This window comes from Pseudochaenichthys georgianus, chromosome 19, assembly GCF_902827115.2.
Source record: "Pseudochaenichthys georgianus chromosome 19, fPseGeo1.2, whole genome shotgun sequence".
NCBI classification, from domain to species: Eukaryota; Metazoa; Chordata; class Actinopteri; order Perciformes; family Channichthyidae; genus Pseudochaenichthys; species Pseudochaenichthys georgianus.
In genome coordinates, this window is record NC_047521.1 from 15,438,597 (window position 1) to 15,454,432 (window position 15,836).

Genomic DNA, 15,836 nt, shown 5'->3' on the forward strand with positions numbered 1-15,836 from the left:
TAAATAATATTTTTTCACAATTTACTTTATTTTTATGGCAGGTTAGTCAGATATTGAATGTTATTTCTCCCCTTCTTGAAAGTGCCTGACTGTCGTAATGCTCAGCTGTGGGGACAACTCAAGGTAATTATGTTGTAGTTTATACTATAAACGTTATAATTCATATACATGTACCTCAAAAGCAAGATATTTAGCCACTTATCAGCAGCTGGGTTACATTTAGGAAACGGTTAATACCTAGTTAAACTGTCATTCTGTCTTGCTAATGTAAACAATAACACATGATTTGGCTAATGCTACATAGTTACTACCGTTAAATGCATGATGGAAGTGTGGCACTGTTGCATTAGTTTGATCCTCATGCACACAGTCCATTAATCGTGACTAAACATTTCTGTTATCAGCAGGTTGCATATGACCGTTTTGGGGTGTAGCTTAGCTTGTTGTGACTTCACACCCTCTGTCCTCAGTGTTGTGGCAGTCTTGAGATTCTGACTTTGGCTGAATTCCTTTTTAACCTGGTTTTGTTCTCTTGCATTCCTCCCAATTTATTTGATTGATTCAGCGTTTTTGGGTCTTCGTTAAGATGCAGGTGCTGCTCCTGAAAGAGCCAAGAGATGAAGAGTCTGGACCTGATCCTTACATTCAGGTAGATGCACATGTTTCTAACAGCACTGCATTCATATTAAGTATTTTTAGCAGCAGTGACAGTACTCCTCTGCATTTTAATGCACATTTGAACAGGACTTCCCTATTTTGATTTCACAGGAGCTGGCGTCACATGGACATAAAGCAACCCTAATTCCTGTGCTGTCTTTTAAGTTTGTCTCATTAAACACCTTGTCGGATAAGGTACATTATGATGTCACAGTATTGGATTAAAATGGGTTTTGTTTGTGTATAGAACATACAGTTTTGTATTATGTATCTGTTGTTCAATATATCTTCCTATGTCAGCTTTTCCAACCAGAAAAACATGGAGGTCTTATATTTACCAGTCCAAGAGCAGTGCAGACAGTGAAGATGTGCTTGGAAGCAGAAGAAAGAAGGGAAGGTGAGAGCATATTAAGGAATTTCCTTAAAATGTATATAAATGTTGTAACCTGTAACATATTCAAATGGTCCCCCGAAAGCATGTGTTTACTTAAATGTCTATCAATTCTGCGTAATTTGTTTCTGTACTGCTAAATGAGATTTAAAAAAAAAAAGTGTTTTAAATGTTATCATTGTTTTTATTATAACTCTAGAATGGAACAGCTCTGTGAAAGAGAAATGGAACAGCAAGTCCATATATGTCGTCGGAAGGGCAACTGCTGCATTAGGTAAATTGTTGTCGTATATAAAACATTTTCTTTGGAATTGTTGCTTTTTTTAACCCTTGCTAAGTGAATGGTGATTCCAGCAAAGTGTGGCAGGCACCTGGTGTTGACGGAGCTGTGTGAAGTGATGTTACTACCTTCAGTTATTTGGAAATAGGTTGTACACAAGTGACAGTTTGCTGCAAGGTGTAGCACCTTCCTGATGTTTGCTTTACCTTGTTTCTTCAGTGACACTTCATCTCTTTGTTGTCAGAGTTGAGAAATTAACTTAAATAACAATAAAACATTGTACTGATGTATTGCTGATATCAACAGTCCATATCCTAAAATATAATTCTAATCCTTTTTTTGCTACACAGTACGGAATCTGGGTCTGAACCCTTTGGGCGAGGACACAGGGACAGCAGATATCCTATCACGTCTTATCATTGAACGTAAACACATTACTTTATACTCCCATATTCGATACAGTTAATTTCAATAGGAAATACACGATTGTTCCGATAACTCATATAACCTTATACCTGATTCTCATCATAGGAGAGGACAGAAATATTCCACCACTTTTCTTCCCCTGTGGCTCGATTAAAAGAGAAGTGTTGCCCACGGCTTTGAGGGAAAATGGTAAGTCCCAAGTGCAAGATTCAAGGTGATAGAAGTCCCATTGGGGCTTCACTAATTATAAAATAATAATTGTGCTACCTCTATCACTGTGGGGATCGGTTTCTTTTGTTTCCAGGTGTGCCCCTAGAGACGCTGACTGTCTATCAAACAGCTGAACATCCAGATCTGGAGAAAAATCTAAAGAACTATTTCACGGAGCAGGTAAACCCCTCCTCCTTCTGCAATTAAAATGAAAAATGTTTTAAATGTAGCAAATGTTTATATTCTGCTTTTACAGGGCGCTCCAGCAAGCATCGCTTTCTTCAGTCCATCGGGAGTGAAGTTTTGCCTGGAAGTTGTACGGCGGCTGTCAGGTGAACAGCTGCCTCAAATAAAGGTGCAGCTTCCTCATATGTACATCAACTATTGCATTTATCTGTAGTGTTTTTATAGATATTCAGTGCCTCTGACAGTCATTTAAACTTGTTTGTTCCAGTTTGCAGCCATTGGACCTACTACCCAAGACGCCATGATAGCAGAAGGCCTGTGTGTCAGCTGTACTGCAGAACAGCCAACAGCTGAACACCTGGCAGCAGCAATAGCCAAATCGCTACATTGACCAACCACAGGCCAGCAGCAGCACTTAAATCCATCCTCTTTATCTTCTCTCTGTATTCTGCATTATTTATATTTATTGTTATTTGTCTGTTTTACTTTTACCAGGATTGAATGTATATCAGGTCAATTGCACTAGGGAGAAATAAGCTTTGTGTGCCATACAAAATGTAAGATAATGTAATTATAATATGTATGTGTTTATCTTAAGCTAAAGCAAGGCAATCTAGTGTTTGTTTTTGGGAATAAACTTTGATCAGTGTGATGCCATGGAAGGTTTGTTTAGTGGTTATTCATTGTAAAATAATCCAGTGTCGTGTGTGTGTCCTATTCGAAACAGGTGTTGGCAGAGTGGCGTTCCTAAACTGTTATTGTCCACATGAAAGTAAAGATGTAAACCTCTCTCCACACATCAACAGAAGCCCATTTAAAACCAATGGAGCATGTATCACACATCCATTCCATTCAGTCATATTGAGCTGTTTGAGACAGTAAACACAGGTTTACCTTTCACACAAAGCTGAGGAAAGTGGGACACCTCTGGAGAGTCACACCTTGTGATGGGTGTGGAGAAACTCAGGATGTGCCTATAAAGCACTGTGGCTTCAAACTTACTTGGAGACAGTTACATGAGTAAGCCAACGCCACGATGCTGACTTTTATCCAGCTGATGATTTTGCCTCTTTGGACGAGCATTAGCTCAGCTGATGCGGAGAAACTTTTCCATAATCGGGATCATTCTGATATAGAGACCCTTACTTCTCACCACGCTGAGGTCATAACCGACAAGTTCACAGCAGAGGTAAATATCCTACTATTATTATATTCCTCTGATTTTGGTACTCCAGCATTTATTAGATTAGACATGATTGATTATAGGAGTCATCTGATGTACCCATATCTTGTTCTAGTTATTTCTCTCTAGATATGGATTCATTAAGCCGGTGAACTGGGAGGAGATACAGTTTGAAGATTCAGATGTCTCTTTTAACGATGACTTTCTGGATAACCTTCAAGATATGATCCAGGAAGGAACCTCAGTGCATCACTCAAGGGATGCTCTTAAGGACGGCGATTACGACGACCACAATAGTCTAACCAAAAGCCTAGCATTTATTTCAGCACTTAAAGAGTTTCAGAGGGTTTCCGGTCTGCCTGCCACAGGTGTGTTTGATGCAGCAACCAAGGTGGCGATGAACAAACCGAGGTGTGGAGTCCCTGACAAAGAGATTGACCTGGACGCGCCTGTAGCACCTGAGAACAGTGGAGCTTTAGATACTGAAAATAGTTCCAATAACACTTTAAATGAGACTGACAGTAACAACACAATCCGTAACTCTTCTTATGGCACTGCCAACTCCTTCGAAGATGACATATTCAATGCTAATGACACAGAAAGTCTTCTCACAGGCATTTCCAATGACACCAGCTTGAATTTCACATCATTTGATCCAATTTTAAACGGCACATCTCTAAACAGCTCAAATGATGTAGACAGTCAAATGTTCAATAACAGCGGCCATCAGAGCCCAGCAGTACAACGCAGGAAACGTCACCTCGCCACTCTGGTATCCAGAAGCAGGCACAAAAGAGATTTGAGTCAAACAGGATACATGGCCTTCTCTAAGAGGGTGTTAAAATGGAGGCTGATAGGAGAAGGCTACAGCAGCCAGCTGTCCATCGAAGAGCAGAGGTACATCTTCAGACTGGCCTTCAGGATGTGGAGCGAGGTGTCTCCGCTGGAGTTTGTGGAGGACACACGTTCCCCACTGGAGGATGTTGATATCAGGCTGGGCTTTGGCACAGGTACGTCAGACCCAATACACTTTTTCTTTTGAGGACATTGTGTTTAAAATGTCAACATTATATTCACTGCTAGTATTTGTTTAAGGATAACATCACTTCTTTCTGAATGTTAATCTCATCTTTCAGTGATAGCCAGATAATGAAATGAAAGCCAGTTAATAGCAAAGCTTTTCTTATAAGAAAGTTATAGTAAGTTTCTTAGAATAGTACATTTGGGTTGCAAATATTGGTAAGGTTCACAACGCTATCTCCTTTCACTAACTAATCTTAGAGAAGCTATCCATATCTATGTATCTATTTGTTTTAATTTAATAAAGTAAATCATATCACCCCGATGAGCCATATTGTCTTAAGTGAAGTTACATTTTTTTAAATGCTAAAGTACAATACAGAGTTTGTCAGTAACTCTCTTTGTCCGATATCAACAATTTTTTTTTATTTTTAGTGTTAAAAACTAATATATTTCAGCTGTAATGGCCATCGTAATTTCCCAATAGTAAAGGAATATTTTGTTTGGTACAATAAAGCTTTACTGCATAGCAGCTGTTTGATTTAATGTATTTTCCCTGTATACTCCTAACATATTGCACTATGTGGCAATCATGTTTTATTCAAATCCCCAGAAAAATCAATGCATCTTTTGTTTGATTCTGTGGCAGGACGGCATCTGGGCTGCAAACAGAGGTTTGATGGCACCGGGCAGGAATTTGCACACGCCTGGTTCCTGGGTGATATTCACTTTGATGACGATGAACACTTCACTGCTCCCAGTGCTGGCAGTGGGATTAGCCTTCTCAAAGTAAGCATCATCAAAACAAACTGTCTAATGAAAAAGAAAAACAAGTTTTTTTTTAGTCCAACAACATTTTTGATTTCCTATCTTTCAGGTAGCAGTTCATGAGATCGGCCATGTTTTGGGTCTCGCTCACATCTACAGAGCTTCTTCCATAATGCAGCCCAGCTATCTGCCCCAGGAGGCCGGCTTTGAGATGGAATGGTCAGACAGGAAGGCCATTCAGCACCTCTATGGTACATGGATACAGCACCATCTAGTGGGATCACACCCACACACCCTGAGAGAAACAGATTCATGTTTATTTACACACTTAACATTGACACAAAACCAGTATTTGTTCCATATTGTGTTTGTGTTTGAACCCAGGGGGCTGTAAGGGCCGATTCAACACAGCTTTTGATTGGATCAGAAAGGAGAAGACCCCCTATGGAGAGACGGTCATCCGCTTTAACACGTACTTCATGAGGAACGGCTGGTACTGGCTGTATGATAACAAGAGTAACCGCACACGCTATGGAGACCCAGTGGCCCTGCAGGCCGGCTGGCGGGGGATCCCCATGGATGGAGTGGATGCGTTTGTGCATGTGTGGTCCAGAAAAAGAGATGCTGTTTACTTCTTCAAAGGTAGGTCTGCCAACAGGTTTTATTTGTATTTGTTTGTATGTCTGTCAATATATATTGTGACTGTTGTTGTTGTGTCCAGGTGCTCGGTTCTGGAGGTATGACAATGAGAATGACCAGGTGTTCAGACAGGACCCTGAAGGTCACCGCTACCCGAGGTTGATCTCTGAGGCGTTCCCAGGGGTCTTTGGTCCCATCGACACAGCCTTCTATGACAGGAGAGACTCTCGCATCTACTTCTTCAAAAACACACTTGTAAGAATCTCTTTCAACATGATAACTGGGGAGATGAATTGGAAGCACATATATTAGATTTGTTGGGTTAAAATAGATGTAAGGAATGGATTGTGTGAGAGAAGAATAACAAAGAAATAATACTTTACGGGATGGCATATTACTACTTGCAATACACCTTAACATTAATAATTGTAAGGAGGACCCTTTGTCAAAATCAAACTAAATCTGTTAAACACTAGACTAGACTATAGTGCGCTGCTTGTGGACATTGGTGATTTTTTAAAAATGTGTATTTACTATTACTATTATTATAATTTCATTTAATGTTATTTTATTTTTATTTTATTCTTATTGCATTTATTATACTTTTGTATTCATTTAATTTTTTAATTCATGTTATTTTTGTATGTGTTGTATTGTGAGTGTTAAACATATCAAAAATCTGATTAAAAATGAGAAAAGCTAGGTCCTGTTATTACAGCATAGAACAACCTGAAACAGGGTCCAAAATAATACACAGAGAGAATGAAATATGTATACATAAGCAACGTGTTAGAGTAGTGTTTCTCAAACTTTTTCATACCAAAGACCACTTTATGGGGGAACATATTCATTCAAGCAAACCTGCTACACTTCCTCTGTGGTTTGTTTGCGTGTGGTAATTTAATTGATTTCTATATAAGAGGAAAAACAATTATCTGTTCAAACAGGTGTATGCATTCGACGTGGAAGCCAACAGCTTGGCAAGAGGCTTCCCCAGAAACATCAGAGATGTTTTCCCTCCAGTGGTGAGCGGAGACCATCCAGATGGCAACATTGACGCTGCCTACTTCTCCTACACCCACAATGCCATCTTTCTACTCAAGGGCGCACGCTTCTGGCAGGTGGTGAGCAGCCGAGATCGCTGGCGCCGGCCCTTTCTGCCACGCAACGGCCTGCTGCCACACAAGGAGGTGGATCAGCGCTGGTTCGACATCTGCAACGTTCATCCCACTGCACTCAAACTAAAGCGCTGAAGCACAGATTCATTAAACCCTACTGATGTGAACTGAGAGCTTCACCTGGTGGGGTATGTACACATGTTGTCATACATGTAGGAATCCATTATCTATTTAATTTAAATGTTTACCTTTTTTTTAAAGACAAAAACATGTGTACTTCGCATACTTCTGTTGGCTTAGTTTCAATGAGGTGTGATAGGTCTATTAATATATCAGCCGCTCTCTCACTAAGAGGTGCCAAATGCATACTGGCATTGTGAAGGACGTCTTATGATGAATAGGTTTTTAGAGCATTACTGAGAAAGAACTTATTTATAGAAAGAACTATTGAAAGTGAAAAGAAAGGAACATTTATTCCCAAGACTGAGAGTGGTTTCTGGGTAAACTTACAGATTGTATGTATGCATCTTATGTAATGATTTTAAATATATCTTCAAAAAAAAATGCCCACTACAGATGAACAATCATTTACATTCCTCGTTTTCTTCTTAATTTTGCAATATGTTGTTGTGAGGGAGACATAACCATACTACAACAAGATGATGGATACCAGCACTTTTGCGCTGAATATATCACTTCTTTGTAAATCATTTGGGAAAACTTGAATCTAAAGCTGCCTGCAGGCGGGAAAGAATATAACATCAAGTCAAATAAATATCCCTTCAACGCTCTGATACAGCCTTTGCAGAAGCTTTTGGTCTGATCTGTAAGAAAAACATTTAATCTTAATCGATAAAAACTTGGAGATTGTGGAAACATCTTTCCAGTGATGCGCTATTTTGATTCCATCTTGTGATGGAAGGTAGCATTAACCATTTACACAATATCAATCAGGAAACACCCTATTTAAATGTAGATTGAAGCAAAATGATTGAAAAAAAAGGACTCGCCTCATTACTTAATGCTGTTCCATTTCATAGTAATAATTGGATCACGCTGCAAAGGAACAGACATCGATTCTGTGATCAATATGTTACTTGAACACCCTTATTAATTCAGCTCATTTCAGGAGATTAAGCTCCTGGTGGGCCCCAAATAACTAGCATTGTGCTTCAGGCGCTGCACAGACTATATTAATCAATTTAAGTCAAAATCAATTACAAGCAAAGGAACAACATGTCATGGTAAGTGGGGCTACAGAGACATGAGACAATGAGTCCTATAGAATGAGCTTTCTGTGGAAGCAGCCTACAAATATCCTTGTAATCTCTCTTGATGTGTTATCAGATCATTATTTCTTGTCATTTTCATGATATACCTACTTTTTGACTAAATAGCCATGGGAAATACATTTTCTGGATTCTTGTTTCAAGTTCAGCTAAATTATTTTCATTGTTACAATTTATACAAGCATATTATCCCTCCAAGACAGTGGTTCCCAACCTTTTTTCTCAAGAGCCCCCTCAAATGACTCCTGTTGGAAGGAGTCCCCCACACACACTCACGTGTGTCCCCCATACACACTCACGGGGGGGCGCAACAGCGGTAATTAAAGTTTAAAAGTCTCATAAATGCTACAACTACTGTTACAAACTGGATGAATGTGAAGTATTTTGTTAAAGGAGGATGAAAGCGTAATTAAGGAGCACTATTGGAGTGACTTTGATGGTTATTGGACTCAGGATTAATTCATTTGGATTCCTGCTGTATGAAGAAATTAAAGGACGGCGCAAGTGGAAACAATTCACAAAGGGATTAAACTGTTTAAAACACATGCTCAAAGTAAGCCGGATTTTGCCGATGTGTTTATGTGGATTCAAAAGTCGTAAATAATCTAAATGGAGGAGACCGATCTGATCGGAGCAACTGTGACAAATAATCCAACTGAAACCGGCATGCACAATGACTATGTTTTTAAAAATGCGCTTATCCAGCAAAGCCTGGTTTGGACACTTTACGGGCTATCAAAGAAAAAATTATACATTTTTGTATTTTTATGCCTTTAATACAGGGGTCTCCAACCTTTCTCCACCTGAGAGCTACTTTGAAAAAATTAAAGTGGCCAAGAGCTACTTGCATCGCTTACATTTATTCACATTGATTGATTGATTGATTGATATACTTTATTAATCCCCGTGGGGAAATTGTTTCTCTGCATTTGACCCATCCTAGTGTTAGGAGCAGTGGGCAGCCATTTTGAACAGCGCCCGGGGAGCAGTGTAGGGAACGGTGCCTTGCTCAGGGACACCTCGGTAGCACTTGGTCTTGCCGGGACTTGAACTGGTGACCTTCCAGTTGCCAAGCCAAGTCCCTATAGACTTCGCCACCACCGCCCAAATACATAAAAAAAACATAGCACTCATCAGTTGAATTAAGCTACTTTTGTGTGAAATTGCAATACCTAAAGCTTATCTAAAATCTTAACTTCACATCAAGGTCCAAGAAAACGACAATTTCTCACATATTAATATGGACAACATAGTAAGTACATCACTGAAGATTCACATAAATGTCCAAGAGCAAAATACAATGTTTTCACTTCTTCTTATGGCCCACATAGTAAATACATCGCCTTAATCACCACCTTGCAAGCATCTTATGGCACGTGTAAAATAAGTACATTCACTCTATTTTACAGTTAGTGAGATAACTGGCGCTGCATGGAGTCCACCATACAGGTGTATGCTGGACCCACTTAGGTTCACTCTAATAGAGTCATTTATGTTCATCAGTCGGTCTTGTTCTGTATTTAGATTTCATGACATTCATGCCAGAAAAAGCTGCTTCACAAAGGGATGTACACAGAACCAAATAAAGCAGACGTGTTCAGTGCTGCTTGGTGAATGTTAGTTTTCTGGGCGTACAAGGCTCCAGAAATGTTGTGAGTTTTGCTGAGACTTAAGCTGAACATGATTTTGGAGATTTATAATCTCCATCTCCACAGGATTGACCCTGAACAGTGCAGCCATATTTTCTTCTTCTTCGTGTTGACATGAAATTATAAACCATGATTAAGCAATTGTAGGTCTAGCCTCCCTATATCTGTGTGTGACATTTTTCCATCCTCAAAAACAAAAAACTAATACTTCTGCAGTCTAGCTGCAGCTTCAAGCAACGGTCTTCTGTTAAAAAAAGGACACTGAATGTCTTGAATGAGGCATCACACACATGACTTAAATCTGAACACAGCAGACAACAGGAGTATTTACAACAGCATTATAAAAACAAAAATAGTGCATGTGGCTGCACACTTACATTCTCTGTCTTACTGTTGCATAAATCCCATGAATGTATGAGATTAAGTTAGCTTCATCATCTCAATCAGTGATTAAGTGAATAATAAAGTTTCTATCGGGTCACCATCAGCCTGTCACTCTTATTAGTAGTTATTTTTCAGGAGGGGGCGGGGTTTGGAGGAACGGAGAGGAGACGGTGATCGCGGAAGCTTTCCTCCTGCCTTCACAAACTTTACACGCGTATTTATCAACTGAAAATAGCAAGAGAACATTCATACTCTGCAATCCAAGACTTGATTAAATCCACCAAAAACCTGACATTACGATAACGAGTGTTTTTCAAAAACACAAATCCCTCCCTGTGTGTCTGAGCCGCAGCGACGCGGCCTGATTCAGAGCGGGTCATTCTGCTGTTGGTTCTGACTGGTGCTGCTGGAGAAAGCAGACTGCTCCGTGTGTGGTGTCGCTGTGCCGCTGTCACATCTGCTCTTTGATCTCTGCGTTACAATTATATGTACACATTTTTTTATTTTTTTTAAAAGTCTAAATATGATATTTGGCCTCAAATCATCTGAGGCCTGCCGCCCCCCCTGCGATCATTGGCGCGCCCCCCCCCCCCCCCCAGGTTGGGAACCACTGCTCCAAGAGAACTGATAAACATCCTGTAAGTCAGCGTGAAGTCACATCTGTTTGAATTTATTATGCCATATGTTTGTTGCTGCGTGTTTGACATCTCAGCAGGAATTATTGATAGACTAATATTGAATCCAGTGCGTAAAATGATGCAGTGCAGTGATCTGTTTATTTATCCCATTATGAAGCGCCATACATCTCCTGCACCCTGGAGTTCCCCATACAGACAAATCCTAAATACAAACTGTTATTCACACATGCGAGTCCCCGGCTGCACAGCTCAATGATCTGTGCTTTTGCAGTAACAGTACTGCTATTGAAGCTCCCTTCCCATACACCCCGGGCCTCTTTGGATGCGACGGAGATAAATGAGATCAGTCATGCTGATGGAGCCCGAGCCGCAGTACAGGAGAGATTCAGAAAGCTGTGTCACAGCACAGGAATCCACATGGAAAGCATGTTCAGAAATAGGAGAATGGGACAAAATTCTGTAACAAAAATCTCCGAAATCCAAGACGTGAAAATATCTGTTGCCTCAATTATGTCTTAGAACCTTGTGGAAATCACTGGAATAAATCTAGTATCATTTCAGTGTGGTACAGTAATGTGTCTTTATGTGTGTCTTGGGATTTCTTTAACAAACTGCTGCATGTGTTGCATTTGAATATTGCACTTGTCTAGCTGGGGAAATTCCAAATACTGGTTCTAGTGATGGTGTTGAAAGTAAAGATATATATGTGAAGGAAACTATATTCTTAAGAGGGACTGATGAAAATGAAATTATTGACACAGTTAAAAAACTTAAGAGTAAAAAGTCTACAGACTGTCATGATATTGACATATATACAGTTACAAACATTATTGAATGTATAGCCAAACCACTAACTCACATCTGTAATCAGTCAATACAAACCGGTGTATTTCCAAATAAAATGAAAACTGCTAAAGTCATACCAATACATACATCTGGAGATAAACATGTACTGTCAAACTATAGACCAATTTCATTGCTCTCACAGTTTTCTAAAATACTGGAAAAAATCTACTATACAAGACTAAATGACTTCATCACCAAACATAACATACTCTATGAGCAACAATATGGTTTCAGAGCAAACAGAACTACATCATTTGCAGTTATAGAATTTATGGAATACATTACTAAGGCAATAGAAAAAAAAGAATATGCAATAGGGATATTTCTGGACCTTAAAAAAGCATTTGACACGGTTGACCATGAATTATTAATAAAAAAACTACAGAGATATGGCATTAGAGGTGTTGCACTATCATGGCTATCCAGCTACCTACATAACAGGGAACAGTACGTTGAACTACAAAGCCATAAATCACAACTACTGCAGGTTACATGTGGGGTGCCTCAGGGCTCAGTCTTGGGGCCATTACTATTTATTCTGTATATTAACAATATATGTGATGTATCAAAAACTATTAAAACCATTCTTTTTGCAGACGACACAAGTCTATTCTGCTGTGGGGACAATTTAGAACAGCTATTGGTCACAATGGAGAAGGAACTGAGCAGGATGAAGATCTGGTTTGACCAAAATAAATTAACATTGAACGCAAGCAAAACCAAACTCATAATATTTGGGAATCGATCGACCAATACAGAGAAGAAACTCACTATAAATGGCGTCCAATTAGAAAGAGTATCGGAAATAAAATTCCTTGGAGTAATCATAGACAATAAATTAAGTTGGAAACCACATATAAGCTATATCAAAGCCAAAATATCCAAATCAATAGCAATTCTGAATAAAGCCAAATACCTAATTAATCAAGCTTCTTTGTTTATGCTGTACTGCTCCTTCATACTTCCATACATGATGTATTGTGTGGAAGTTTGGGGGAACACATATAAAACAAATACACATCCTATCTTCATCTTGCAAAAAAGAGCCATACGAGTTATACATAAAACTACGTACAGAGAACCAACAAATAAAGTATTCATCAAACTAAAAACACTAAAACTACAAGACCTGGTTGACTATACAACTATTCAAATTATGTTCAAAGTTATGAATAGTACCTGTAAAATCCCATTTGTTGTTATTTCTTGTAATTGTAAAAGTAATTTCTTTCTGATTGTTTTGTAAAAAAACAAAAGCAAACAAATGAACAAGACAAACATGTCGCTGATGACGTCCTAATATTTTATTTATAAGAAAAATATATGCTAGAGGGGGTAGGACCAGAAAAGTTGTTTTAAGCTTCTTCTTTCCCCTGTTGAACATGACAGAGACTATTTGAGAATTATTGTTGTTGTTTTGTTATTGTTTTTTTAAATAATTTTTTTGTACTTTGTTATAATTATTAATTTGAGTGAGAGAAAAAAAGAAGGAAAAAAAATATTATTGTTGTATGTTTTTGTTTCTGACATGTTCAATAAATTGACAAAAAAACAAAAAACAAAATATTAATAGTTCAAGGCTGATATCACTTTGAATTTGTTCATATAAAGAAAACATCTCCAGGATTTCTCCTGTGATGGAAATGATGGCATTTCATTCTGAGTCTCGCTTGTGGAAAGGATGTTGAATAGTTTCATTTATTGTACACCTGAGAAATTGTATGTGTCATAATGTTCACACAGCGCTGTGAATATCTTTCATGCCCTGTCTGCCCTTTATTAGTAGCAGAGCGAGTGAAGTGGTAACCTCCTCAGGAAAGGGAATAAACAATTCCATTACTTTAAGAGAATTGATCCGTGGGATGGAGAGGACTCGTGAGGATGGAAGAGGTTCCTGCATCCCGCTCCCGTACTCCACTTTGTACCTTGATACTTCCTCATCCCTCATTTATTATAGCCCACCAAATGAAACTCAAAGCCATTTGTCTTTTTGGTGCCTTGTCAAAAAGGCCTATAACACAATTGAAGTTGCATTATAGGGCAGCAGACGACTCAACTTCTCAACTACATTTTGACCCTTTCACCTTGATCAATGTTGTTAAATGATCATGTCTGACACAGGTCATAACAGACAAACAGCCATGTCACGTTTTACCTATCTGCAAAACATTATAAGCGTTTGACAAATCTAAGAAAGAGTTGCCCAAATTGAAGAGCAGTGGCAGAGATATCCCAGCTTTTAGTCCCTAAGGTTTCAAACACCTAGTCTTTTCGTCTGACTTTCCCAGCTTGAAAAAAGTCCATATCGCTAAACTCTATTTCCCCATTTTTGAACAGAGGCTTATGAAGATATAAAATCTAAATGTTATCCCTATCATTTCCCAAATTGGGATCAATAAAGTATATATCTATGTATCTATAACACAAACCCAATGATATACTGTATATTATTTACATTCCTTGGCAAGCAAAACATTAACGTATGCACAATACAGTATTAAAAGATGATCTATAACCAATAAAACTTCTAATGGAACTTTTCCAAGTAATTACATATTCATATATAATAAGACATATAAAGATCACTCAAACTACTCTGCAGTTTTGACAGGCCATTAAATAGCATCTGTACTTTCTGCTGTAACTGCCATATTTAAATGTAAATGTGGGGATTCAAATCGTGTGCCTTCAAGCAGGTAAATTCATTTTTCATGCTACAGAAAAAGGGGCCAGTAGAGGGCAACCTGAGCACATAGAAGTCATTCTACTGGTCCGCAAAACTTCTGAATTAACCCTGTCTGTTTTATATGGCAGGTTCAAATTCATTTCTCTGTGTTAGTATGTATAGGCATGTTTCGCATGAAATGTATTTGATGTTTTGAATAAGCTTTTGATCTGAAAAGCGAAAGGGAAGAAATCTTCGAGTTGTTGTGTTGCATGTTGATATTATCCAATGTCAAAAAGTGATTTTGGAATAATGATTATGAATCCAATTGAAGTGTATTGGATAGTTGATGTATACATTGATGTCCGGCAGTGGCTCAGTCAGTAGGGGCTTGGACTGTGAGCCGTAGTGCCGCCGGTCCCGACCAGACCTAAATATAGAGTGTGGATTTCTACTTGGAGAGGTCCCAGTTCACCTCCTGCCCTGCCGTGGTGCCCTTGAGCAAGGCACAGGACATCCCCCTTCCCCCCTCACTCCCATTGCTCCCCGGGTGCTGTGCAATAGCTGCCCACTGCTCCTAGTACTAGACTCCTGGTACTAGGGTGGGTTAAAAGCAGAGCATAAATGTCACTGTGTGTGCTGTGTGCTCTGCATGTGTGAGCATTAAAGAGGGTTTCATCCCTCCCAATTCTATACTGTTTTTTTGTGATTTAACTGGTAGCTATTTTGTATTGCATTTTTGCAATTGTATTTGTTCAGGTTTTGTTTTAGAGACACCAAGAAAGGTGAGGATTCTTTATGTATTCTGTGTGTGTCCCCTGTTGTCAGAGGCCTCTGTGGAGAAATGACAGGTTATGGAAATACATTTACCTGGGTATACACAAGCTCCGTGCTGTATGGTTCACTATGTCTGAACAGGAATTTGTAGCTACTTCCAAAGATTCCTCTGCCATACTGAGGTAGAGTGCGGATCAACATTTCTTCTGGGCTAATAAGAAAGGAATTCAGACTTTCCTGAAAAGCGGATTTTGAGTTGAAAGTTGTTTTGCGCATTAACTCTGAGTGGCATCGTTAACAAGGCTCTGGCTTGTTTACAGTGGTTCAAAAATCAGGCAGTCTCTCACCTCACTCAGCAAGAGACACACAGGAAACACACTCTGTAATACACACAGGTGCACATACATAAGCCCACATATGTACACACTTTTGTGCTCTCACAATAATCACATACACACATAGATGTTCCCCCACATTTGTCTTCCTCCCTCCCTCCTTTACTTTCTGCTTTTCTTCTTGCCCTCAGATATAGAAGTTCAGGTTAAAAGAGAAAAACACTGGCTGATGCCTTCATGACTGCCTCGCAATTTCAAATTCAAATCAATATTTCAAAAGCTTTTTATCATCAAATAGTTTCGAGCAAAGTGTTGCTCACTCTAATGTTGAGGAGAGGTAAATAGGATTTGGAATTCACAAACCTAGGCTCTCCT

The 15,836-nt window shown here is 39.0% G+C and overlaps 2 protein-coding genes across 3 annotated transcripts in view; both read left to right on the forward strand.

Moving 5' to 3' along the window:
- Positions 1-82: 82 nt before the first annotated feature.
- uros (uroporphyrinogen III synthase) lies at positions 83-2,795 on the forward strand. 2 transcript variants are annotated; one of them, XM_034107401.2, is made up of 10 exons: positions 83-123; positions 587-649; positions 769-852; positions 958-1,054; positions 1,248-1,322; positions 1,679-1,753; positions 1,860-1,943; positions 2,059-2,144; positions 2,221-2,319; positions 2,419-2,795. In XM_034107401.2, exons 2-10 carry the CDS (start codon positions 587-589, stop codon positions 2,539-2,541), a joined length of 786 nt encoding a protein of 261 aa, XP_033963292.1. In that variant the 5' UTR covers positions 83-123; the 3' UTR covers positions 2,542-2,795. The 2 variants fall into 2 exon arrangements, with proteins under 2 accessions (XP_033963292.1, XP_033963291.1); XM_034107400.2 differs by having other exon boundaries at positions 566-649; positions 2,419-2,794.
- Positions 2,796-2,907: 112 nt separating this feature from the next.
- Positions 2,908-15,836, forward strand: part of mmp21 (matrix metallopeptidase 21) — an 83,881-nt gene continuing 70,952 nt past the window's right edge. Inside the window, exons 1-7 of the mRNA XM_034107398.2 lie at positions 2,908-3,339; positions 3,449-4,343; positions 5,003-5,142; positions 5,231-5,372; positions 5,506-5,763; positions 5,843-6,015; positions 6,708-7,066. Of these exons, the coding sequence (XP_033963289.1) occupies positions 3,187-3,339; positions 3,449-4,343; positions 5,003-5,142; positions 5,231-5,372; positions 5,506-5,763; positions 5,843-6,015; positions 6,708-7,013 (2,067 nt within the window). The 5' untranslated portion in view covers positions 2,908-3,186 and the 3' untranslated portion in view covers positions 7,014-7,066. The remainder of the gene's footprint in view (positions 3,340-3,448; positions 4,344-5,002; positions 5,143-5,230; positions 5,373-5,505; positions 5,764-5,842; positions 6,016-6,707; positions 7,067-15,836) is intronic.

Excerpts from the sequence above, each read along its gene's own strand:
- uros (XM_034107401.2), top strand. The coding sequence starts at position 587 with ATGCAGGTGCTGCTCCTGAAAGAGCCAAGAGATGAAGAGTCTGGACCT. Across the intron at positions 853-957 it reads TAAACACCTTGTCGGATAAG|CTTTTCCAACCAGAAAAACA; the intron begins GTACATTATGAT and ends TTCCTATGTCAG. Across the intron at positions 1,754-1,859 it reads ATCACGTCTTATCATTGAAC|GAGAGGACAGAAATATTCCA; the intron begins GTAAACACATTA and ends TTCTCATCATAG.